The sequence below is a fragment of the Dama dama genome, chromosome 1 (assembly GCF_033118175.1).
Source record: "Dama dama isolate Ldn47 chromosome 1, ASM3311817v1, whole genome shotgun sequence".
Lineage (NCBI taxonomy): Eukaryota > Metazoa > Chordata > Mammalia > Artiodactyla > Cervidae > Dama > Dama dama.
The window spans coordinates 74,085,376-74,111,166 of record NC_083681.1 but is presented as its reverse complement, the minus strand read 5'-3'; the positions used below and the strand labels follow the sequence as shown (position 1 = coordinate 74,111,166).

General features: G+C 42.4%; 1 protein-coding gene across 23 annotated transcripts in view; it reads left to right on the top strand.

Moving 5' to 3' along the window:
• The window catches only part of PHF21A (PHD finger protein 21A), a 186,487-nt gene that overhangs the window by 155,051 nt on the left and 5,645 nt on the right, over positions 1–25,791 (top strand). For all 23 annotated transcript variants that reach the window (XM_061152601.1, XM_061152425.1, XM_061152434.1 and 20 more), the window contains 8 exons: positions 9,629–9,727; positions 12,328–12,379; positions 13,131–13,210; positions 13,645–13,705; positions 16,265–16,428; positions 23,073–23,228; positions 24,483–24,558; positions 24,873–24,976. In XM_061152601.1, the coding sequence (XP_061008584.1) occupies positions 9,629–9,727; positions 12,328–12,379; positions 13,131–13,210; positions 13,645–13,705; positions 16,265–16,428; positions 23,073–23,228; positions 24,483–24,558; positions 24,873–24,976 (792 nt within the window). The remainder of the gene's footprint in view (positions 1–9,628; positions 9,728–12,327; positions 12,380–13,130; positions 13,211–13,644; positions 13,706–16,264; positions 16,429–23,072; positions 23,229–24,482; positions 24,559–24,872; positions 24,977–25,791) is intronic.

The following is a 25,791-nucleotide window of genomic DNA, read 5'->3' as shown; positions in this document are numbered from 1 at the left end:
GTCTCTAGGGCATTTGGGGCAGGTCCTGTGGCTCTGCCTTCATAGGAGGAAGCACGGCAGGTTGGGTAGTTGCAAAGGCTTCCCTGTAGGAAGGGAAAGAGGTAGCATCAGCTGTAACAGCAGTTGTCTCACCTCTTCTCCCCCTGCCCCCATTAGGCATCCGCAACTTCTTATCCACCCCAGGTGAGAGAGCCCCTGTCTTATCCCTTATTAGAAGCCGTTTACATTGTGGCTGTGAGAACCCGAGTGGTAACGTTTAAAGAGCTTTGAGGCTAGAAACATATTTAAGGCAGAAAAGTAGGTAAACCCAGACGAACCTACATCAGAGCCCCCCCGCCTGCTTCCTTTCATGTCTTTGTCCTCTCCAGCATTCTGTGAAATGGGGCTAAACGCCTGTGGGTGCTAGAAAGTCATAAGGCACTTCAAGTCTGTTAAACTGTGCCTGGCACAGTTAGTTCCCAGGAATTAATGTTCAGTTTTTATGCATGCCATCCCATCCCATCTCCTGCAACAAAGCTTTCTGTGTATGTCCCGAGGCTAGACTGCTGAAAAAACCCCAGGTACTATGGGAAAATTGGTCAGATTGTTACCCATTCCCCTACTTGCCTTTATTATTTTATATAGAAACCTACACAGTAGCCTCTTAAAAAAAAAAAAAAAAAGTACTTCCAAGTTGAGAATATTATTCTGCATATTATCTTCAAATCCCAGTCTTCCCTTTAAGGAAATTTGAGGTAGTGACTTTTTGCCCTCCAGTGGGGAAAAGCCAAGTGACCAAAAGATGGATTTTGCTTTGCCCTCAATCCAAATTTTAACCTTGATTGGTGTAACCATTTGGACATTTAAAAACTTGGCAGGTGTCTGATTATTTGTGCATCATGGCCTCAAAAGGTGAATTTGTAATTCAGGGGTATATGTGGCTAATTTAGTTCTATTATTTTCCAGAGTTTTTGGTTTCTATCTTTTAAAACCAAAAAAGAACAAGATTTTCAAATTTGTACAGGTGCAGAGTAGGAAATAAAAATAAGTAACGCAGATTGGGAGTAAACAAATGGATTCTTTTTTCCACTTTCAATGGGAACATGAATACAAGAGATATCCTAGTCATATTCTTAATTTCTCTTTGAAATAGTAAGACCAGTGTGACAAAACTGACATTTTGGCCTTGGTGTCAAGAACAGAAATTAGAAGAGACTGAGGTAAACTGCAAAGTAATATACTCCGTCTCAAGGAGGCAGCTACTTTTTGACAGTAGCCAATTTTTATCATATGAAAAACTTCTCTGAGAAAAGCCAGAGGGCTTCTCTGGTGGCTCAGTGGTAAAGAATCTGCCTGCCAATGCAGGAGACATGGGTTTGCTCCCTGATCTAGGAAGAACCCACATGCTGCAGAGCACCTAGGCCCACGTGCCACAACTATGGAGCCTGCGCTGTAGAGCCTGGGAGCTTCAGCAAGAGAAGTTGGTGCGCCCCGGAGCCTGTGCTCTGCACGGGAGAAGCCACTGCAGTAAGAAGCCTGCACACTCCAGGTAGAGAGTAGCCTCTGCTCGCCACAGCCAGCGGAAAGCCTGTGCAGCAGCGAAGACTTAACGCAGCCAAAAATAAATACAAACCAGAAGTCCAGATAGTTTGAGAGATTTTGAGATATACTTTTGTTCCTTGTGCTTATTGTCACATCTAAGGTCACAAAGATTTAACCTTAATTTTTCTTCTAACAGTTGCATGGTTTTAGCTCTTATATGTAGGTCAGTAATCCATTTTGACTTAATTTTCTGTATATAATGTGAAGCAAGGTTCCATGTGGATATCCAGTTCTCCCAGCACTATTTTTTGAAGAAACTATTCTCTCCGCATTTGAACGATCATCGCATCACTATTGGAAATCTGTTGGCCATGGATGTAGGGGTTTATTTCTGGACTATCAGTCCTATTCTGTTGGCTTTTATGTCTGTTCCTTACCACCCACACTGTCTTAATTGCTGTAGTTTTGAAATTGGGAAGGATGAGTCCAACATTTTTCGTTTTCAATATTGTTCTGGCTCGTCAGGAGCCCTTGTAGTTCTACGTGAATTTGAGAATTGTCTTTTCCAATCTTTCTGCAAAAAAAAAAAAAAAAGAGGGTGGGGCTGTTGGAATTTTGATAGGAATTGCATTAAATCTGTAGATTGTATAGTATTACCATCTTAATAACAATATTCAATCTTCCTATACTTGAACATGGATGTCTTTCCATTTATTTAGCTTTTCTTTATTTCTTTAGCAGTGTTGTATAGTTTTCATATACAAGTCTTTTACCTCCTAGGTTAAATTTATTCCTAGATATTTTATTCTTTTGGATGATATTGTAAATTGAGTTGTTTTCTTAATTTCCTATTAGGATTGTTCACTGCTATTATGAGTTACAATGTGTTAGAAATACAGCTGATGTTTGTGATGATTTTGGATCTTGCAATTTTGTTGCATCCATTTACTAGCCGTAGTAGTTGCTTTGTGGATCTTCAGGATTTTATGTATGTAAGATCAGGTCCTCTGCAAATAGAGTTTTACATCTTCCTCTCCAGTTTGGATGCCTTGCGTTTCTTTTCCTTGCCTTATTGCTCTGGCTAGAGTTTCTACCACATTGTTCAATAGCAGTGGTGAAGGTGGGCATACTTCTCCTGTTCCTCATCTCAGAGGGAAAGCCTTCAGTATTTCACCAGTGAGTATGGTGCTAGTTGTGGTTTCACATACATGTCCTTTATGAGGCCGAGAAAGTTCCCTTCTCTTCCTAGTTCTCTGAGTGTTTGTGTCATGAATGGGTATTGAGTTTTCACAGATGCTTTTTCTGCATTAATTGAGATGATCATATTGTTTTTCTTTGCCTTTGTTTATTAACATGGTATATTACATTGATTTTTTAAAATACCTTCCATTCCTAAGATAAGTTCTGCTTTATCATTGTGTATCATCCTTTTAATAGGATGCTGGACTTGGCATGCTAGTGTTTTATTGAGGATTTCTGCATCTATATTCATAATAGATAACTTTTTTGGGAAAGTTTGAGAAAGATTGGTGTTAAGTCTTCAAATGTTTGGTAGAATTCACCAGAGAAACTGTCTATCCTGGACTTTCTTTTTTGAGAGTATTTTGATTACTGTTTCAATCTCTTTAGTTGTATATTCTATTGAGATTTTCTGTTTCTTTTTGAGTCCATTTTGGTAATTTGTATGTTTATAAGAATTTATCCATTTCATCTATATTATCTGTTTTTGGTGACAATTAAAAAATTTTTTAAGTTCAAGTATAGTTGGTTTACAATGCTGTGTTGATTACTGCTACACAGCGTAGTGATTCAGTTACCATTCACCTTTATATTCTTTTCCATCATGGTTTATCGTAGGACACTGAATGTAGTTCTCTGTGCTGTACTGTGGGATCTCGCTGTTTACCCATCCTGTGTATAGGATGGGTATGTATCTGCTACCCCAGCCTCTCACCATCCCTTCTGCAAGCCCCTCCCCTTTGGCAGCCTATGGTGTACAGTTGTTCAATGTATTCTCTTATAATCCTTTTTATTTCTATAAGATTCATAGTAATGTCACCATTTTTATTTCTGATTTTCATTATTTGTGTCTTTTTTTGACAAGTCTGTTTAACTAAAGACTTGTCAGTTTTGTTGATGTATTTAAAGAATCAACTTTTGGTTTCATTAATTCTGTTATTTTTCTATTCTCCAATTCATTTATCTCCACTCTAGTGTGGAGATAATTTTTATTATTTCCTTCCTTCCACTGGTTTTGGGTTTAGTTCTTCTTTAGTTCCTAAAGCTATAAATTTAGGTTATTGATTTGAAATCTTTTTTATTTTTTAATGTAGACCATTACAGCCATGAATTTCCCTCCGAGCAGTGCTTTCACTGTGTTTCATCAGTTTGGGTATGTACAATTATCATTTTCATTCTTCAGGGAGATAGAAAATTTCCCCTGTGTTTTCTTATTTGTTCCACTGGTTGTTTAAGAGTATGTTGTGTAATTTCTACCTACTTAAAATTTTTCAGTATTGCTTTGTATCAACTTCTGGCTTCTATTATCATCAGAAAAAATACTTCATATGATTTCAGTCTTTTAAAATGTATTAGGATTTGTTTTGTGTCCTGAAATATGGTCTATTATGAAGAATGTTTCATGTGTACTTAAGAAGAATGTGTATTCTGTTGTTGTTGAGTAGATTGTTCTTTATGTGTCTCCTAGGTCTAGCTGGTTTACAATGTTAAGTCCTCAATTTCCTTATTGATCTTCTTTGTACATGTTCTTTCCTTTATTTAAAGTGAGGTATTAAAGTCTTCAATTATTATTATAGAACTGTTTATTTCTCCCCTTCAGTTCTGTCAATATGTGCATCATATATTTTGAAACTCTGTTGTTTGGTGCCTGTGTATTTAAAATTGTCATATCTTCTTGATGAATTGACTCTTTCATCGATATATAATGACCTTTTTGTCTCCTATAACAATCTTTGACTTAAAGTGAGTTTAAGTGTCTGATATTAGTATAGCCATCCCTATACTCTTTTGACCACTGTTTCCATGCAGTATCTTTTTCCATTCTTTGGTGGATACCTTTTTGTGTCTTTGGCTCTAAAATGTATCTCTTATAGAGAGCATATTGTTGGATCTTGTTTTTTTTTTTAATCCATTCTGCCACTCTATTGTTTAATTTGTGAGTTTAATCTAGTTACATTTAAAGTGGTCACTGATAGGCACAGACTTATGCCATTTTGCTATTTTGTTATCTGCATTTCTTACATCTTTTTGGACCAACGTAATTTGATTTGATCCCAGCTTAGCTTCAGTAGTGTAACAAAAGCTCTGCCCGCCCCCCCCCCCGCCCCGTTATGTTGTTATTGTCTCACATTACATCTTTATGTATTGTGTAGCCATGAATACATACTTATAATTACTGTTTATGCATTTCTCTTTTAAATCATATAGGAAGCAAAAAAGAAAGTTATAAATCAAAGATACACTAATACTGGATTTTACATTAACCTATATAGTTACCTTTACTGAAGCTTTTGTTTGGGGGGAGGGGGTTTAATTTACTAAGGTTTTTTTATTTCATCCTGAAGAATCTAAAGGGAATTCTTTTAGGACAGGCCTTCTAGCAATGAACTCCCTTGGCTTTTTGCAGGAAATGGAATTCTTGGTTGATAGTTTTTTTCTTTCAGCACTTCATTTATTTATTTATTGGCCACACCACATGGCATGTAGGATCTTAATTCCCCGACCAGAGATTGAGCCCATGCCCCCTGCAGTGGAAGTGTGGAGCCTTAACCACTGGACCACCAAGGAAGTCCTTTCAGCACTTTAAACATGTCATCCCGTTGCCTTCTTTCTGATCTCTGGTTTCTGATGAGAAACTGACTGTTAATCTTAGTGAGGACCCCTTACTAAGGGGTGATGCATCTTCTGCTTTTGCTGCTTTCAAGATTCTCTTTGGCTTTTGACAGTATGATTGTGTTGTGTTTCAGTATGAGTCTCTTTGAGTGTATCCTCCTTGGAGGTCATTGAGCTTCTTCGATGTATACAGGCAAACCTTGGAGATACTGTGGGTTCAGTTCCACACCACCACAATAAAGCAGATAAAGGTAGTCACGTGAATTTTTTGGTTTTTCAGTGCATATCGAAGTTATGTTTATACTGTGGTCTACTGAGTGTGCAGTAGCATTATGTCCCCCCAAAATTCATATACCTTAATTTAAAAATGCTTTATTGGTAAAAATGTTGACCATCATCTGAGCCTTTAGCAAGTTATAATCTTCTGCAGCAGTAGCATCAGAGATCACTGATCACAGAACACCTTAACAAATATAACAAAAATGTTTGAGAAATTGTGAGAATTACCAAGATGTGACATAGAGACAGGGTTGCCACAGACCTTCAGTTTGTAAAGAATGCAATATATGCAAAATCCCCTAACGTGAAGTGCAGTAAATAAAGCAAGGTATACCTGTAGATCCTGTATTTCATCAAATTTGGGAAGTTTGCAGATGTTATTTCTTTAAAGATTATTTCTGTTTCTTTGTCTCTCCTTTTCCCCTGGGAATTATGACACATATGTTGGTATGCTTGGTAGTGTCACAGGTGTCTTAGGCTCGGTACATTTTTCTGCATTTGTTTTTGTGTCTGCTCTTTAGACTGGTTAATTTCAGCTGTCCTGTCTTCAAGTTCACTGATTATTTCTTTTGCCTAAACTCCTTTAGTGAATTTTTCATTTCAGCTATTTTTCGGTCACAGATTTCTATTTGCTGCTTTTAAATAATTTCTATCTCTGTATTAATATTTTGTTTTTGGTACGGCATTGTTCTCCTGGGTTATTTTTTCGGTTTGGTTTAGCTCTTTGAGCATATTTAAGACAGTTGACTTAAAGTCTTTCTCTAGGGAGTCTGATGTCTGGGCTTCCTTAAGGTCAGTGTCTTATTATTGTTTTTCCCCAATGAAACAGCTATACTTTCCTGTTTATTTGTGTGCCTCCTAATTGTGAAAAACGTTCACTTTTAAATTACAACGTGATAACTCTGGAAATTAGATTCTCCTCCTACCCCAGGGTTTATTGTTATTGATTGTTGAGAGCCTCTGTTGTTTTTCTGTTTAGTGCCTTTTCCAGACTATTTTTTGCAAATAATATTTCTTGTCATCTGTGGTTATTGAATCTGTGTCCTATTAGATTTACTTAAACAACTGGAGCCAAAAAGAAGAAAAAGGTAATAATAAGTAAATTAAAATAAAAACAGAAAACCCTTCTTGGTCTTTCCAGATTGGCTTTGAGCAGGGGCATTCCTTCAGTGCTAAACAGGCCACCTGTAACTGTCTTAGACTTAACCTGTTTCTTGGACAGAGCTCAAAGATCAGCAGAGGTGCAAGCTTAGGGTTCTCACAGCTCTTTCCTAAGGATGCATCTAGTCCCGGGAATGCTCTGTGCGCTCTGGATTCCCCAGTGTATGGGATAGCCGTTTAAAGCCTTTACTCCTCTAAGCATCTTCCTCCTCATCCTCCTCCTTCCTAGGCCTTTGGGTCTGTCTGCTGCATACTCCATCCGGCGTCCTTTGCACACGTAACTACAGGTAGCTTATGTCTTTAGATGCTTTCATCAGATGGCACTTGGAAAGCCACTCCAGCCTTAGGCGGGCAAACAAGGGTCAACCTCTGTACCAGTCCTCGGGGGGTTACCAGACAGGTCAGAGTACACAGCCACACGTTGAAAACAAGGTTCAGCGAAACACACCAGGAGCACAGGTTGCCATCTCCGCAGCCTCTGCTGGGCTAGCGGACGGCTTTGTAGGTAGGTAGGGAGAATAGTTTCTTAACAAAATTTAGCAGCTTCTTTGTTCAGGAGGTGCGTCCTTGGTTGTTCTCGGTTTTTTATTAGATTCCAGAATTTTAAAAAGCTGGTTCTGGCTGTTTCTGCCAGCTTAATGTTTGTTTCAGTGAAAGGAATGATTCTGAAACTCCCTGTCCGGCCGTTTCTGTGACGTCACTCCCCTACCCTAATGTTTTTTGTTTCTTTTAAGCAGTTTTAAACAGCAAAAATTTATTATCCCACACGGTTCTTGAGGTCAGAAATCAGGTTGCCTCGCAGTTTAGTAGTCCTGGCTCAAGGTCCCTGACAAATTTGCATTCAGACTGGTTGGCCAGAAATGCAGCCATGTCAAGGCTCAAGTTGCCCTGTGGCATGTGGAATCTTCCTGGACCAAGGACTGAACCTATGTGTCCTACATGGGCAGGCGAATTCTCTACCACTGAGCCACCAGGAAAGTCCCCCTTCCTGTTGTTTTGTTTGCTTTATCTTTATGTTCTTGGATGCTTTTGATATTCTTTATGTAACATTGAGATAGCTGTGCTCTTCTTACATGAGAGAAAATTTGAACCTTGGATAATTCCTTAGCGAAGAGGAATTGGTTTGATCTTCTCTGGAGGCATTACCACTACCTGCTTTATTCAGCCCTAGAGATGGAAATAAGAGACCCTAAGAGACTTCACACAGCCTTGGAGTAGAGCAGCAAACCCTTATAATTGACCTTTTCTCCCTCCCATATCAGACTCCTGTTGTTCCAATCCACAGATCTATGAAATAAGCTTCCTGGGCACCCAGGACCTTAAAAATATCACTATAAACTACTTTCCCATTGTGTTCCTTTGTAGGTGTGTTTGGTGGTTTGTTTTATGGGGGAAATGTGTCATTTTTGGTTTTTAAAAAAAAAAGTGTGTGAGAGAGGAGAGCAAGTGATTCTTCCGGTAGGTTCTACTCCCCATTCAGAAGATCAGCACCTGTTCACAGCATCCCTGCTCTATGATGAGGCCCTGTACTGGGTGCAGAGGGATGCTGAAGTGTGTAGAACAATCCTGCTCTCAAGTGGCTTCTGTATAGTCCAGAGGTGGAAATATTACCTGATGAAAAAAAAATAAAAAATACAAAGTAGCATTTATGCCCCTCATGGTTGCCACAGTACTGATAAGGCAGATACTTAAACTTTCCTAAGTAATAATGTGAGAAGCAGAAGGAAAATAATGGACATGGCCAGGCAATGAAGTAAAAAGTCTTTGTTAATAATGTTTGTTTTTCAGATCTAGTAAAATATTTCACAACATAATGATTTCTGAAACCTTTTGATATCCTGCTTATAGAACCTTCTTTTTACATTTGACTTTCATCTGGCTCCTTCTCATCAGTAATCAGACAGTTTCACTTTTACTTAATTACTTGTTGCCATACAAAAAGACCATTTGCATCTGCATTGTTTTTAATTTTGAAAAAGTAAATTAGGTTTGTGTTTATAGTTTTGTATCCACTGTTCTAATATCATTTCAGTATTTACAGAGGGTTTCATAAAATGAATTAGCCATTGGGTCATGATAAGAATAGAAAGGCAAACCTAGCCCCCAGTCTACCAATTTGCTAGCTTCCTTTTGTGTCTGAAGATGGTAATGCTAGTGGTAGTGTTTTGTTTGCATGGGCGCACCTGGAAGGTGAGGTTGGCCACAATCAGGATGTCAGCCTTTTACAAGATAGTCTTTCCTTGGCAATTGCATCTCTCCTCTAATGGGTGATACAGGCAGATTTTAAGTGTCCCGAGTAAGGGGAGTTCTGCAACCTCTCTTAAGGCTGTGATTGGAATTCTTCTGAAATAGAAAAGTGTATTTGTAAGACTTTTTTTTTTTTTTAAACATCATTCAGATCTTAAGCGCACTGTGAACCAGAGCTTGACCTATATATAACAAGAAGGGACTTATTTCTGGAAAACTATATCCTGCATCCTAAAGTACATAGAAATAGACCAATGTAATTTTTTTTATTTGGCTGCTCCAGGTCTTAGTTGCAGCACGTGGGATCTTTAGTTGCAGCATGTGGGATCTAGTTCCCTGACCAGGGATCGAACCCAGGCCCCCTCCATTGGGAGCACAGAATCTTAACCTCTGGACCACCAGGGAAATCCCTCCCCGTTCTCACCTGAAGTCCATATTACCTCCTTTGTTAATGTTTCCGGTTTGAGTATGTTCTTTTCTTTCTTGTTGGCAACAAAGTATGTTTGCTTTTATTCTCTTAATAAAAAATAAATGAATTCTGAAGTTTCATTTAATTTTCCTCTTCTAGACGGTTAAATCCCACACAGAAACAGATGAAAAACAAACGGAGAGCCGCACCGTCACCCCGCCTGCTGCCCCCAAACCAAAACGGGAGGAGAACCCTCAGGTAGGCCCAGCCCTCCAGGCGAGGCTCAGTCTCTGAGATGTGACTCCCTCTCGTGCATCAGGGGGCACTCTTGGTTTCTGGATCACTTGATTTCCTTTTCTTGTGCTTTCTCACTCTTAAGTGATGTTATTGCCAAGTCAGGTTGGCCTGGGACAGATTAAGAGTGTGGCCTGTAGTGCTCATGAGCTGGCAAACAGAGATTCCATAGCTGTGTCACAGATTTGAATTGTGTGATTCATGACCATTTCCCCAGGTACCCCCCCCCCCACTCCGCATTCCTAATGATCATTCTGTTTTGTTTGTCTCAGCCAGCATTTATAAGCTGTCTGGTTCACTCTGTCTATGTTATTGATTACACTTGTTACATGTGCATTTTTGTTATTACTGTTGTATTGCATTAGATCCCCATATCCCAGATGAATCAGTAGCTCAAAAGTAGATCATTGAAGCACAAAAGTAGGGATGAAAATAGTAGCATCTGTACTGCAACTTAATATAGAATTATAAACTTAAATAGCAAACAAAACTCTGGTTTGTACAAATACAGATTGTGAATTTGTGTGTCCTTAGACAACAGAATATTATAGTTGATACTTTTGTACAAGCAGCTCTAAAAGAAAAATGTGGACAGGTAATATGATGATGAATATCTGATAGTTGGATTTTATTAGACCAGCAATCCATTTCCTTCTGTCCTCAGTGCATTCTTTGTAATGAAACCATGTCAGATAGTGGCATGAAGCCATCAAAGCTTCATGTCATTTTTTTAGAGCAATGACTTATTAAGCCAGTTCAGGTTTTTCTACAACAAGTACAAATTATGATTCTTTATGATAAGAAATGAATTAATTTTTAATTTGTTTTTTAAAGAGGAGACCAAAACTTGAACCAAAAAGAAGTACTAGTCATGCATGTTGCTGAGAAACTTAAAAATCATCTGCAAAATTAGTGTCAAGTATTAGGCTTGGAGGGTGAAAAAGAGAGCAGATTATTAGCAAAATTCCCTTATCAAAAGAAACGGAAGGATATCTTATGTCAGTAGCACCATGTAGGCACGCAAGTACCCTTGTGTATAACAGGTATTTCTAATTGGACAGAATCACTGCCATAAAGAGGATAAATTAGTTATTGGTATACATGTGATACACAGATGAGGCCAGAGTTGTTGACAACTTTTTATTCTGTTTATCACTAAAAATCAGTTCCATGGAAGAAGATTTTTTCCCCATGTGGTAATTCTTTGATGAACTTGATCTAGACTGGCAAAGATGAGTTGGATGTGAGTGGCCAAGAAGGGTGCCATTACTTGATTAAAAGAAGGTGCATCAGAATGTCAGTTCACACACTGCTTTATTAGCAGAGAACAGTTGGGAGACAGTCTTCTGATCTTAAGTTTTGAAGGAATAAGTGAAAATTAGGAATGCGGCTAATTGGCAGCTGCACAGTGTATGCAGTGTAGAGGACGGGCAGCATGTCCAAGGCTTTTCCTTACCGAAGCACTCGGACTGTTGGCAGGACAAGTGCCCGCCTGCTTTTGAAATAAGAAATAAAATAATAACATTTCTTTAGGACGCTGAGAATACCAGTAAAGGACATTTCTGTGTTCTCAAGTCGCTTGTTCAAGGTTATCCTTGTAAAACACTCAGTAACTTGAGTAGCCTGAACCTGTCAGTTCAGGCCAAAATATTGTGATGTTTAATGTTGAGAGTAAAATGTCTGGATTTTCAAGGACCAAATTGTGGTATACATAATTCTGCAGGAGTGTCAGCTAATGATGTTTCCTTATTCATCAGTTAGAGAAATTGATGATATACCATTTGGCATATTTAGCAGCCGCATGCAGTGGTATAGCAGAAAATGAGGACATACTTTCCAGACCCACATCCAACCAAAGAGCAAAATAGCAATCAGTTTGTTGCTCACTCCATGTTTAAGCAACGAACGTTCCAGCCTTGCAGTCCTTTGTTCTCATCAGTCTAGCTTCTGATGGAGCGCTGAGAGTGGTGGTCAGAGAGAAATCACTATATAATTTATAGGTCCGTGGTTGATTGGAAAGTCACAGTATTAAGCAGAACCACCTGCTATCATTCCTAAAACTCTTAGCTTTGAGTTTTCATTGTCCTGAAAACTGAACTGAACTTTCATTGTCCAATCAGTGGTAGTAAAAATATGAGAACTCTTGACCTGGTATCACAAATGAAGTTCTTAGAATTTGGAGCTTGTTGTATGGGAGGCTCTTTGGAACACTCTCTGTGTTTTTTTTTTCTTTTTTTTTTTTTTTTCAGTGTGGAGTCCTCTTTTCTGTTAGAGAATTTTTTTGGGAAAACTTAGGTCTTTCAGGATTCTGATTTCTGCCATTGAGAAAGTAGAAGATGCAGGCCCCAATAGCTCTCTTTTGATTCCTGTAAGATCAGAAAGCTTAGAGGGGAACTTCATAGCTTCTCAGAGTAGAGGGCGCCTGCTCCTTGCTCACCTGAAGCTGGCTTTCTTCTTGCCACCAGCCACTGGGTGACTTTCCCTTGGAGTCTAACTGGGAACATGCAGTTGGCTTTGTGAGAACCCAGACTGAAGTGTATTCTCCTTTTGTTTCTCTGCAACAGAAACTTGCCTTCATGGTGTCTCTAGGGTTGGTGACACACGACCATCTAGAAGGTAAGAGAAGATGCTCATAGGCTGCCTTGCTTCTGGCCTAGAGCTTTGTTCTCAGAAATGGTGTTCGGTTTATTGTTAGACTTGAAAATTGGAACACAGAGTGTGATTCAGCCAGTGTGGACTTTTTGTTTGGAGTAAACTTACCTTCCTTCTATCTAATGTTCAGCTTCTCTCCTGTCTTTATTTATCCACACTATTGTCCTGGGGAAATTCCCTATTTGCCTGGATTAAGGGGACTGCTGTTCACTTAGAGAAACTTTTTTTTTTTTTCCTGGCAGCACAAAGTAGCAAATGGCCCTCTGACAAGTCTTGGTATTTTTCAGTCACTTTTGATTATCAGAATCTTAGGAATAGTTGCAGAGCTGTACCGCTCTTAGTTATTTAATTCAAGAATAGTAAACTATGATTCCTCAGTCTAGGTCTGTGGATAAAGTTCACTCACACCTGTATTATAGTGACCTAAAAATAGATCAGGACAGCTTGTTTACAAGTGTGGTCTACTGTTAAGCTCTCAGTCAACAGAGAGCCATCCTGTAGGACAGCACGGCCTTGCTCTCCAAGAGGCAAGAGGGGACAGTCCTGCGTGTTTGCTCCCAGCCGTGTGCTTGCCTTGGCTGAGGCTGCAGTGAAAGCGAGAGACTTGCTCTCATCTCTTAACTTGTCACGGGAAAACCAGTAGGTAAACAGGGAAGTTAAGCTTGGTGGGGTTCTCCGTGCCTCTCTTCTAATCCAAGCCTTTTGCTTTCCCAAGAAATCCAAAGCAAGAGGCAAGAACGGAAAAGAAGAACAACAGCGAATCCGGTGTACAGTGGTGCGGTCTTTGAGCCGGAGGTACTCTAGTCAGCACTCAGCCCTTCCTTCACATGTTCAGTGCCTCCCCTCTGAAAAGCTGCCGAAGAGCAGCACCCAGATTGTACTCGGCCAGCTTTGTAAAACGGCGGATTTTTCTCTAGCCGATCCCATTATTTCATTTTTCTCACTGTTTTCCCCCTTAGTTTCTTACCGAAGTTCAAGTAGCTACAAGCCTACCTTAAAAATTTAACTCATCCTGTCATCTGAGTACGACTGTCTCCTAAAGCAGAGACAGGCCTCTCTGGAGTATTCTCTTAGAGCCAAGTACACATAATGACCCCAGACCTTGGGGTGACCAGCCCTGACTAGTTGGCAAGTTGGAGGGCCTGCTGAGCTTGGCCTTTAGCTTGCTACCAGTGTTAGTAATAGCCATGCTGCTCAGCCAGTCACCTCTCCTCCTTCGTTCCCCAAAGCGTAAGAAGAGTGCAGTCACGTACCTGAACAGTACAATGCACCCCGGGACCCGGAAGAGAGGTGAGTGCCTTTCTGTGTCTCTCCCTTGCTGGTGCTTTTGCTTTCCATGTTGTGTTGCCTTCCCCTCCCTCCTCCCATTGTCCTGGAGCCTGTCTTAATTCCTGTATCCCTTGAAAATAGTCTTGTTGCTGTTCTCTGAGAATGGGGGGAAAAGAGAGTGAGATTTCTTATTAGAGGTCTGTATACTGGATCAGAGCTGCCTTCCTGGGGTTCTGGCAGAGCTGGCTCAGGGGAATGGCTTAATGCAGCATTTCTGCCCCAGGCCCACCAGGCTGTTGATGAATAGCACAGTGAACAGAACACTCTGTAAAAGGAAGCATTTTAGCATCATTGAGCCAAACAGAACGCTGCTTTTGCCAAGGTGTTCTTAGTAGTGTGTGAATGGTCCTGACGCAGTGAGGACAGAGCATTACTCTTAAACATCTGTGAGCTGCAGGCTTTCTAGGAAGGAGAAGGGTAGCCACACTGAGAATTTAGAATGTGTGAGAGAAGAGGGCATCTCCAACCAAGGAGGAAAAGCTCACTGTCAGAACAGGCTCCCCAGAGCAGAACTTGCTAAAGAGCTGCATCCCGCAGTTGTGGTCCCCCAGGGCAGGCGTGCCGCCTCGCCTTCAGGGCAGCCTGCACTCTCACCACAGAGGCCTGAGTAGGCCTTAATGGCTCAGAGCTTGAGCTCATAGCCAGGGCTCTGAAATTGTTCTTTGATGTCAGTGATACAGTCCAAGGTCCCTTTCTTCACATCATAATGTGGCCCTGAATTACAGTTCTAGGCCAGAAAGGTTGCAGAGTGAGTGGAGTAGCATACTGATTTGTGTGCGTGCACACGCTGTCTCAGGGCTGCTGGAAGCTTAGGCGGTCACCCCGACCCTTTGTCTGCCTTAGGCAGGGCTCCAACTATACCGTTCCCACCTCTTCTGCTTAGAGAGAGAGCATACCCGCCTTAGTGACCCACTCCAGTGTTTCATCAGTCCTTCCTTCTGGAAACCAAAACACACTTAGATGGATGTCCTGGAGTCACTGGGCTTGCTTCATATTGATCCCTAGGCCACAGTGTCATGGGTTATTTTCTGTAGTTTTATGTTGTTTTGGGCAGTTTTTAGTGACCTCTGACATAATTCTCAGAAAGGAGCCCCCAGCCAGAAACTACAGTTAATTGGCCTGCCAGTGGGCAGTATCTGCTAAGAGGATAGGGGTTAAATGAGCCAGAAAGACCTTGGCATCTCTTGCCAAGGTCAGAGGATGAAAGCCTGCATTCACAATGCCTAGGACGTGCCTTCTGTGTGTAAACAAAGAGCATTCATCTTCCACTTTCCCTTCCAGCAGCACTAAGTACCTTAGAAAAGACAAACCAGTATGATCTGTCTTTGTACTGCAGACGGTGCTGGTTTAGCACAGATAAGTAATGTTTGTGTAATATCTGACAGAATCATGACTCTTGTGCATAATTCTAATATAAATAACTGTTGGCAAAGTCATGATCCCATGTACTGTTCACCAGTGCTCGTAGGCAGTTGTGTACCTTTCTGTTTTGGGGTTTGTTTTTTTTCACCTGTGGTATGCTGGGTGTACACTTTTGATCACTTGACATCTTAGAAGCTATGACCTTGGCCCCTGGAAGACAAAGACCCTGACTTGATATATCATAAGGCAAGAAGGGTTGGCCTGGAATTCCGACACCCATTAGGACTCATTTGTAGATTCTCTGTAGCCGTGAAGTTTGTACAACATGCTCCTCGGTTATCAGACCAGCTGTCTCAGTTATCAGTGTTACTGATGACAGGGCCTTACCTGAGACACTAAGACAGGTAGTTCACCGGCATGTTTGTGATGGAAGCAGGGAGCACTCCTTGATCAACTGGGGAGGGTATCTGAGTCCAGGCATACTTAAAGTCGTCGTTAGGCCCACCGCATCTTTTTAGCTCTTAGGTTTCAACTGCTTCCAGAACATCTCTCTTACTAGCTCTGCCAGCAAGGGGCAGAGTAGTTTACTTGAGTTTTGCCTCTTCCCTTTGCCTTTCTCCACCCTCACAAACTGAAGCGACCAAAATGCGTATAGGAGAGAAAAGGACAATCAGAAGTCCTCGAGAATATCTCTGGGAACTGAGAATCATTAATATTATTATATGAATAGTGATTGCAGAAAAATCTTAGGGCACAACGTACAAAAGATACAGGAAAATAAATACTTATCCTGGTCTTGGCTCCCATTGAGCTTTGATATCTTGTTTTCCCATTAGAAATCTCAGATTGTAATAGTTGAGGAATGTCTCTATAATCTGCCCAAGACGAAGACTTTTGACATATGACCCAGAATCTCCTGCCATTCTCTGAGGCTCTCTTATCCTCCCTTCGAGACTCATGCATTTGTTTCTAATGACATTTAAATCTTTGCTTCTCTTCCTCTCTTTGGGACTGTTGTATTAACTTTCTGTCTGCTACCTCACTTCCTTTTCCATGCTAGCCAATGAGGAACACTGGCCAAAGGTATGTAAGATCATTTTTCCCCCTTTCTCTCCCTCCCCCTTTTTTCCCCTTTTGTTCCCTTCTCTCGGTATATAGGTCGTCCTCCAAAATACAATGCAGTGCTGGGGTTTGGAGCCCTTACCCCAACATCCCCCCCATCCAGTCATCCCGACTCCCCTGAGAATGAAAAGACAGAGGCCACATTCGCTTTCCCCGCGTCTGTCCAGCCTGTGTCCCTGCCCAGCCCCACCTCCACAGACGTAAGTAACGGGGAGCGCTCAGGCTCCTTCTCAGGCCTTAGATCGGGGAAGCCGTTGTCATGTGTTGTCTCCTTACCAGCTACGTCTCCTTGACTGACCCTGGAATGGCAGTAATCCCTCCAGGACACCGTGTGCCTCTTAGGCAGCTTTCTGCTGGGGCCCCCCTGCTCCTGCCATGACCTTGAGAATCATGTTAAATACCACCTCAGGAGGCTCGGTCAGGGTTTTCAGTCTGCATTTTATCTACAGTGAAGGTGTTCTCAGGCAGAGGGATGGGGTGGGGAAGTCAGCTCATATAACTGAGAGGTGTGCAGGCGTCTTGTCATCAGTTTGGGGGAGTGGGGATAATGGACAAAGGTGCACATTTCCCCCAGCAGTCCTTGTTTCTTGCTTCAAGTAGAATTCAAGACATGGAAAACTTTTCCTTCGAGCAACTTTATTTGCAGAATTGATAAGAAACAGGTTTCTGAGAAAGCAGCAATACTTAAGAGGCCTGCCCCTGAGGCTGCAGGCGTGTAAACTGCGCCCCCCCACCCCTACACACACACACACACACACACACACACACACACACACACACACACACACACACACACACACACACACACACACACACGTCTTTAAGTGAGCACTTACAGAGTGGTGACCGCGCACTGTTCTGCTGAGCAGGCGCTGCTCTTGAGGCTGGGGACAGAACAGGGAACACAACCAATCCCTGCCCTCAGGGAACTCACATTGCATAGCCAGAGGCAGGGGCTAAGCAAATGAACATTTAAATGTCAGGTAAAGAAATGTGCAGTGAAGAATAGGGGCACAAAATCAGAGTTATGGCAGGAGGTCCTTTTTATGGACAGTGGTGAGAGAGATGGGAATGGAGTAGGTGGGAACATGCGTGGGGAGGCATTCCATGCAGAGGGGACAGCAGTGCAGAAGCCCTGCTCACAGGAGGAAGTGCGTGTGGCATCGAGAGGCACTTGGTGAGCACACGAGAGAACCTGTGGGAGAAGAGGCTTCGGAGGCCCGGGCCCGTCTTGCAGGGCCTTGTAGCTTTAACTCTGAATGAGATGGGAGATGCTGGAGGGTTTTAAGTAGAAGGGTAGCATTACTTTTCACTTTTTATTTTGAAAAAATTTCAAACCTACCGAAAAGCTTCAATAACAACACAGAGAACAAATGTATACCCTTCACCTAGATTCACCAACTGGTACAATTTTGCCACGTTTGCTATTCCCCACCCCTCCACACGCACTTGTTTTGCTGTTCTAGTTAAGAAGTTGCAAACATCTTGAAGCTTTACCCAAAATACTTCAGTGTATATCTCCTAAAAACAAAGGTATTCTCTGACATAGCCACAATAAGCTTATCAACTTGAGGAACTTTAATATGATAAAACATTATTATTATGATATACAGCCCATCTTCAGGTTTTTCCAGTTGTCTCAGTAAATGCCTTCATGGCACTTTGTTTTTTCTGTTCTAGGATCCAATCCAAGATCACTTTTGACATTAATTTTTTTGGTGCTTTGTCTTTAGTCTCCTTACTCTGGAACCGTTTTTCAGCCTGTCTTTGTCTTTCATGACGTCACCGTTTTTTGAAAGATAAGCCACGTGCTGTATAGAGTGTCCCTCCATTAGGATGATCTGATTGTTTCCTCAAGAATAGATTCAGGGTGCATTTTTGTGGGAGCATAAATACATGATGATGAGCCCTTCTCGGTGCATCTCAAGAGGCATGTGTTGTCCATCCGTCTCATTGTTGATGTTAGCTTTAATCTCTAAGGTAGACTCCACCAAATGTTTCTACTTGTAAAGGTGCCTGTTTCCTTAGGTGCAGATAGCTTTGAGTCTGTAAAAATACCAGTCTTCAGTTAAGTTCAGTCGCTCAGTCATGTCTGACTCTTTGCGACCCCATGAACCGCAGCACGCCAGGCCTCCCTGTCCATCACCAACTCCCGGAGTTTACCCAAACTGATGTCCTTTGAGTCGGTGATGCCATCCAACCATCTCATCCTCTGTTGTCCCCTTCTCCTCCTGCCCTCAGTCTTTCCCAGCATTAGGGTCTTTTCAAATGAGTCAGCTCTTTGCGTGAGGTGGCCAAAGTATTGGAGTTTCAGCTTCAACATGAGTCCTTCCAGTGAACACCCAGGACTGATCTCCTTTAGGATGGACTGGTTGGATCTCCTTGCAGTCTAAGGGACTCTCGAGTCTTCTCCAACACCACAGTTCAAAAGCATCAATTCTTCGGTGCTCAGCTTTCTTTATAGTCCAACTCTCACATCCATACATGACCACTGGAAAAACCATAGCCTTGACGAGCAGTCTTAATCAGTGGTTTTAGCATCCTTTGATGGTGCTTGCTTGCATTTATTATTTTTAAGGCATTTGCAGAATTGACTTGGGTTTTACAGGAGACTGAGGAGGACAGGGTGGAAGCACAGAGAGACCAGGTAGGAGGCTGTTGCAGGCGTCCTGGCAGGAGCTGACGATGGCTTGGCGCAGTAGAGTGGCAGACGCAGAGGTGGAGAAAACTGATAGGGTCTGCGTCTATTTTGAAGAATGATCAGAATTAGATAAGGGAATGTGACAAAAAAGAGAATAGCCAAAGATTTTAGCCTAAACAACTGAAAGGATGAAGCTGCCATTTATTGGAATGACAGGAGCAGGTTTGAGAAGAGAGACCAAGGAGTTAATCTTGTACATGTCGCATTTCTTTTGTGGATTACAGAGCTTGTCTTTACCTGAAGCTACATCTTCAGGTAAAATGTCCTTTCAGCTTGAAGGTTCTTTTTGTACTTATTAATGATCTGCATGCATGCATGCTAAGTCGTTTCAGTCGTGTCTGACTCCTTACGACCCTATGGACTGTAGCCTACCAGACTCCTCTGTCCATGGAATTCTCCAGGCAAGAACACTGGAGTTGGTTGCCATGTCCTCCTCTGTTAGTGGTCTGCTCCTCTCCGAAGAGCAAAAGAATACCATGTGCAGAGCACAAGTTATAGTTGCAGAAGCAGCAAAGTCAGTGTTGTCTTGGAGGACCAGGGTCATGGAAGAGCCATCTTCTCGGGCAGGTCTCCTTCCTGGGACATAGCCAAGGCTGCAGGCCTAGAATTGCTCTCAAGACTCAGCATTGGCTTTTGGCATTAGTGGTTGACACTGCCTGTCCTGTTAACAAGTACCAGGTCACTGTCAGAAACCTTGTTTGTTGGCCCCAAAGATTGTCTCCATTTTTCTCCGTTGAAGCATTGCCAAGGTGTTGCCAGCTCACAGTTTCTTGGTAGGGATCCTTCACAAGGTGATGCACAAATGGTGGTGAACAGGTGATTGTGGATCTGCAATTAAGTTATCACTGCTAAAGATGCTATTTTTATGACTTTTGACTTAGAGGGTTTATGATTTTATTTGATTGAACCCAAAGGATCCATTCAGATCAAATCACAAACTGAAAAGCTTTTGCCAAGTTTCATCTTAAAATGCAAACTTTGTTCTTTTCAGGAATCTAAAGATGAAATAAAGCTTTCCTAAAACCACTAAATATGTTGAGAACCTTCTAGGTTACACCAGTGGAATGGATGGGACTTCCCTCGTGGTGCAGTGGCTAAGGCTCCATGCTCCCCATTGCAGGGGGCCCGGGTTTGATCCCTGGTCAGGGAATTAGATCCTACATGCCCCAGCTAAGACCCCAAAAAACCAAATAAATAAATAAAAACCCTAGTGGAATGGATTTTCTTTAAGATAATTGACTTCTACCCTTTCAGTGTCCCAACAGTGGCAGTGATTAAAATCAGCGCACAGGGCTCTATCTCTGTTTGCCTCCAGGTAGCGTAAACCCCTGCAACATTAATTAAACAATCACAGTCAAAAGGCAAGCCTTCCCTGGGGATCAGTAATCATCCAGAAGGAGCTAGTGATATAAGACCCAGCTGGTCACTAATCTTCAGGATATACCTGTTGCCACTGTCATCATTTTCATGAGAAGAAAAGATAAGTTGACACGGTTGAACATTCTTTTAGCAAATGATGAAGTTGTGATTGATATAGCCAGGGTGTTTCCAAAAAACATACACCCCTCAGCTCCTAGCAGAGACTCCTGGGTCAGCCATCATTCAGCTTGCTGTTTGGTTTACGGTAGTAATTTGGTCAGTCACCAAAGCCTAATAAGCTTTTGGACCTGGGGCGGCACCTCTGTGGGACTTCTGTGCCTCTTTAAACAAAGAATCAATTCTATGTGGATGAAATACATATCCTGGCATCTTATATTCCATTTCAATGGGCAGCAGTTCTCAATGTGTGGTCTGCGTGTCCCTGAGACTCTTTCAGGGAAGTCAGAATATGTATTTTCAGATATAGTATCAATCAAAATATAAAATGAGAAATATTTTCATGATAGCACTAAAATGTTCTTTGCCGTCTCATTCTTATTCTCTCAAGTGTAGGACAGTGACGTTTTCCACATATGACATGATGAGTGATGGAGGGCTAACCAAAGGTGTGCCTGTGTGTGCCTGGGTTTTAACATTTTTCAGTACATGATTTTTGTAACTTCCTGTGATTCTGTTATTATTTCAAAGTAAAAAAGCTTTAAAAGTTTTAGTACAATAAATAGCAATAGGTAGAACTCACATAAAGAAAAGCACTTTGAAGTAAACAAGAGCACTTTGAGGTAGACAAAAGCGCTTAGTAATTCTTAAAATTACTGAGGGGTCCTCACACTGAAAAGATTATGAACTGCTACTACAGGATATGTAAATAAGATAAGAGTTTTCTTTCCTTTAGGAACTTGAAAGAAATTATTTAACCTTTATTTTATGTACTCTCCACCTTCCACTTCCTGATGGTCTCCTTACTCAGTAGCAAAGGGAAGTGAACAAGAACTCTACCCAACAAATAAGATAGGTATTTGGGATAAGATGTCCAGTTTGTGTCATTTACTTCATCACTGGTAATTTTACCTGTGGGTCATGTAAAAGAGTTTCGGAAACCATAAAATTTCTATAAACTCCTTAAAGTCGCAGACTTAAAGCATGTGGCTGTGGTTTAAGAAAGATGAGCTGTCTAGAGGAGCACTCCCCTCAGCCTGGTCTTAAGAACAAAAGAAGAAAGTCACAGCTCATCTAGGAAAGAAACCTTTATGTCTTTCAGTGCCTTTGAAGTTAAGCTGTTATGCTGCATTCTCCTGCAGTATTTTTACACGTGTACAAGTATTTTTTTTAATTGTCCAAAGATAACATTGTTTTACTAAAAAAGATTAGCATCCATCCACACTTTGATGTATCTTACAACTTTTTGCAGCCAGTTTTCTACTCCACCAGATACCCTAGATATGTAGATACTGCCAGATAGTCTCCTTTCCTTTCCTTTGGAGAGAAATTGTAGGTCTGAGAAGATAACATTCTTGAAGATCCCCTGGAGAAGGGAAAGACAACTCAGTCCAATATTCTGGCCTGGAGAATTCCATGGAGTCTATAGTCCATGGAATCACAAAGAGTCAGACAGGACTGAGCGACTTTCACTTTCACTTTCTGCAGTGGTGGCTGAAAGGTTATATCATAGAAAGGAAGAACTTGGGCACTGCTCTGTCTATCTTTGCTTCCTGGGCAAAATTTCTGTATTAGACCTTCTGGCAGAATAGCCTGGAATTCTAAAACAGCACCCTGGAAGTGAAAAGGAGTCTGCCTCAAGTTGTGACACTGCCTTCTTAGCTAACCTCTGGCATGACCCCTCAGTCTTCCCTTCCCTGGTATCCTTAGCAACAGCATTAATCCTGTTCAGAGAACGGGCCAGGGATTGACTCGCTGGAAACCACCTCTTTAATACCTCATTTTTTAAAAATGTGTTCTCTCCAAATTTTAAATAGATCTGCTTTTTCCTAATGGTGCCTCTTGTTGTGAGGGCTCCTGCAGGCTCACCTGAGTACCAGAACTGTCACTGGTGGGGGGAGGGGGAGACTCGCAGAGTGCACTGAGGCTGCTCTTCCATCTGGTGAAGCATCTTACGGGAGGAATCAGCCTCCCGGAATAGAACGGGCCATTGCGCAGCCAATGCCAGGAGCTGGTTTTAAGAGAGCACTGTCAGGTGTGTGGCTTTTTAATTCTTCGTGTCAGAACGCTCATAGGAGTTTAATATGCTCCGGACTTAAGCCTTTCCCATGTGAATTCTGACTACAGTTTTTCTCCCAGAACAAGCAAAGAGTTTAACGAAAGCCTACATTTTTTGTCTGTCTGTCTTTTCCAATTTTTCTAAACTCCCCTGAAGAATGATAGGTAATGGGAATTTTGGGGATCGTATTGTGGAACACTTTGATGAATGGATTTCAAGGTCTTTCAACTTTATGATTTGTGAGTTGTACTGTACTGAAACATAAATGCTGAGCTGTCGCCTCTAAAGCTCATTTTGGCCTGGGAGACTAGAGTTACAGTCTCCTGTAAACTCATAAGAGTGCCGGCCCCACCTGGGGAACCCCAACTGTATGGACCAGGTGGGGGGCTTGCACCATTGGTAATTCCTGCTTTTCCTGAGCATTCTTGTAATGAGTTGGAGGGGCACAGCTGAGTGTCCTAAAACATTTGTGTGTATTCAGAACGCGCATGTTAACATTCAGCTTCTATGTTTTTGTCCTTTCTTTACCTTTCCTCACAATGTCATAGGGTGATATCCATGAGGATTTTTGCAGTGTTTGCAGAAAAAGTGGCCAGTTGCTGATGTGCGACACTTGTTCCCGTGTATATCATCTGGACTGCTTAGACCCTCCTCTGAAAACGATTCCCAAGGGCATGTGGATCTGTCCCAGATGTCAGGACCAGGTACTGTGGGGGTGGGTCAGAGAGAACGAGGGATGGAGGAGGAGAAAGACCCCCCTCCCCTCTCATCTGGGGGAATGGCTCGGTCTCTCCCCACGCCAGTAGTTCTCCAGACCACATCTGCCACACTCACAGGACAGCCCTCACCTGCAGAGCCTCCGTCCTCTCAGAGGTCCTCAGTTCATGAGGCAGTGACTCATGTAAGGTGGAGAGACCCTAACTGCTTCTCTCTATTTGAAATGATGTATCTTTTCATTACCGTTACCCTTTAAAGACCACAGTACTGTCTGCCTCATTCTCTAAAAATGGTCCAAACTCAGCATATGGTTGAAAGTCTGGAAATAAAATCCTTAAAGGAGAATGTGCAATTGATCGCTTAATTCAAATAAGAATAGTTTTAACCTGAGTTCTCATCAGGATCAGAGCACTGACTATATAAAGTACTGTCTTAATATTTAATGCACTTGAAAGAAGAGAAACTGTGCTCCATCCCTCTCCTTTCTGTTTAGTTTCTGATTTTTTTTTCCTCAATGATTCATGTATATCTTTATGTTTTTATGATAGGCTGTCCTGAGACCTTTTTGAATGTAGGCAAGTGTATAAATAGTAAATAAGCCCAGTACTCAGCAAGCTTTAGGAGCCCTGCTCAATTCTTTGGAATCCTGATTTGGGAGACTTCTGGTCTCCCCCTTTAAATCTTTAGTCTTCGTCCTTACTGTGTCTGTGATGTAGTAGAGACAGTCCTCGTACTGATGCTGCTTTGTGACCCTCTGAGAATTTTCTCCATGGGGTCTAGATTATACTTCAGTGTTTGGGGTTGATGTTTAATTTCCTTGATCAGGCTGTCTTTCAGGGACATATAAGCTAAAATTGAGATAGGCAGCCCGTGTCAGGTCAAGGATGAACCTGCCCAAGGTTCTGCCGTCATGCAGATGTGCAGCTTGTGTGCTGATGGTTCTGGCCATAGGGCGTAGCTGAGGGTCACGCAGCAGGTCTGAGAGGTTGGGAACGCCCAGCCCAGTGCCTCCGCCGGGGCTCAGGTGGCTTGGCTCTTCCTGCCGTTGACCTTTATTCTCTCATGCTGGTAAACGGGAACTTCGTAGTCCAGAAACTACAGCCGTGGTTTTGCCACACCGCTGCCATAAACCCTTCCTGGGTTTTGTCTGCCAATGGCGACAGGCGCTGTTGCTTCTCGTTACACAGGGGGGGTGTGCTTATTCTTCTTTCTCAAGGATAAACTTCTGAAAATCTTTTCAGATGCTGAAGAAGGAAGAAGCAATCCCATGGCCTGGAACTTTAGCAATTGTTCATTCCTATATTGCCTACAAAGCAGGTAAAGAATTATCCGTACTGCCTTTCGAATGAGCCTGCCTTTGTTTAAAAGTACTGACAGTGTTTGTTTTGTTTTCAAAGGGAACTTTAAAGTTACACATGAAAAGCTTTATTGAATGAAATAAAAAGTTGGTTGTAGTACTTTGTTGGGGAGGAAAACTGAGAAGTGAGATCTATTTATGTAATGCCAGGCCCAAGCCACTGGCAGTTTTCTTAGCGTCCTTTTACATGTAGAACAGAAAGTCCAGGTGAGCAGCTTCTGTGCCCTGATGGCACATGGGACTAAGTTCCTTTTTTTTTTTTTTTCCTTTCCAGCAAAAGAAGAAGAGAAACAGAAATTACTTAAATGGAGTTCAGATTTAAAACAAGAACGAGAACAACTAGAGCAGAAGGTGAAACAGCTCAGCAATTCTATAAGTGTAAGTCAGCCTCATGCCTTCAGTGTCGGGTACAGAGATGCAGAACTTTACGTGTACGTCAGAGGACGTGTGGCTGTCACGGGCTGATGCATTCCCTCAGCGTATTGACACTGCTGCCTTAGGCGGTTGCAGTTTGCCTCCAGTCAGAGTCTGGTCCTCAGGTACAGGGGGCCAGTTGGTACATGATTCCTGAGCCAAGCTCTGGAGCATCCTCTTGGCTTTGATCTGAGAGATTATCCGTCTCCAGATTTTCTCTGCTACTTGAAGAGGTCAAGTAGCAGCTACAGGAGCATAGCCAGCACCCCCGTGAGCTCCTGAGCGTGCTGGGAAGAGTGTGGAGCCGCCTGAACAGACCAGGTCCCCGTGTGTAACTCTACCCAGTCGCTCTAGCTAGCTAGTGGGCCCGTGGGGAGGGCCTTCCCTCCTGTCCCCTCTCCCACGCCCTGCTGATCGCCTCTCTAGGGTCCCCGGCGCAGCCCGAGAAGGAGTGCTTTCTGGAGATGAGTACTGGAATTAAACACCGCCCAGCCTGGCTGACCAGGTGGGAAGGAGGGCTGTGTTTGCTGCAGGGATTCAGAGGCTCCTCCTGACTGGAGCAGGCTTTCTTTCCCACTGAGTAGGTCCCTTTTCCACTGCGTAGGTCCCCTTGTTGCAGTGAGGTGGCCCCAGCCCTCGTGGATGCCAGGTGGTGCCCTGGACTTGGTGGCAGTCTTGCTGTCCTTCCTCATTGTACTGCCCATTGTGGCTGGCAGGTTTCACATCACTTTCCCTGCCTAGAACAGAAGCCAGCAGGTGTGGGAGGCCTCATCAGTTCA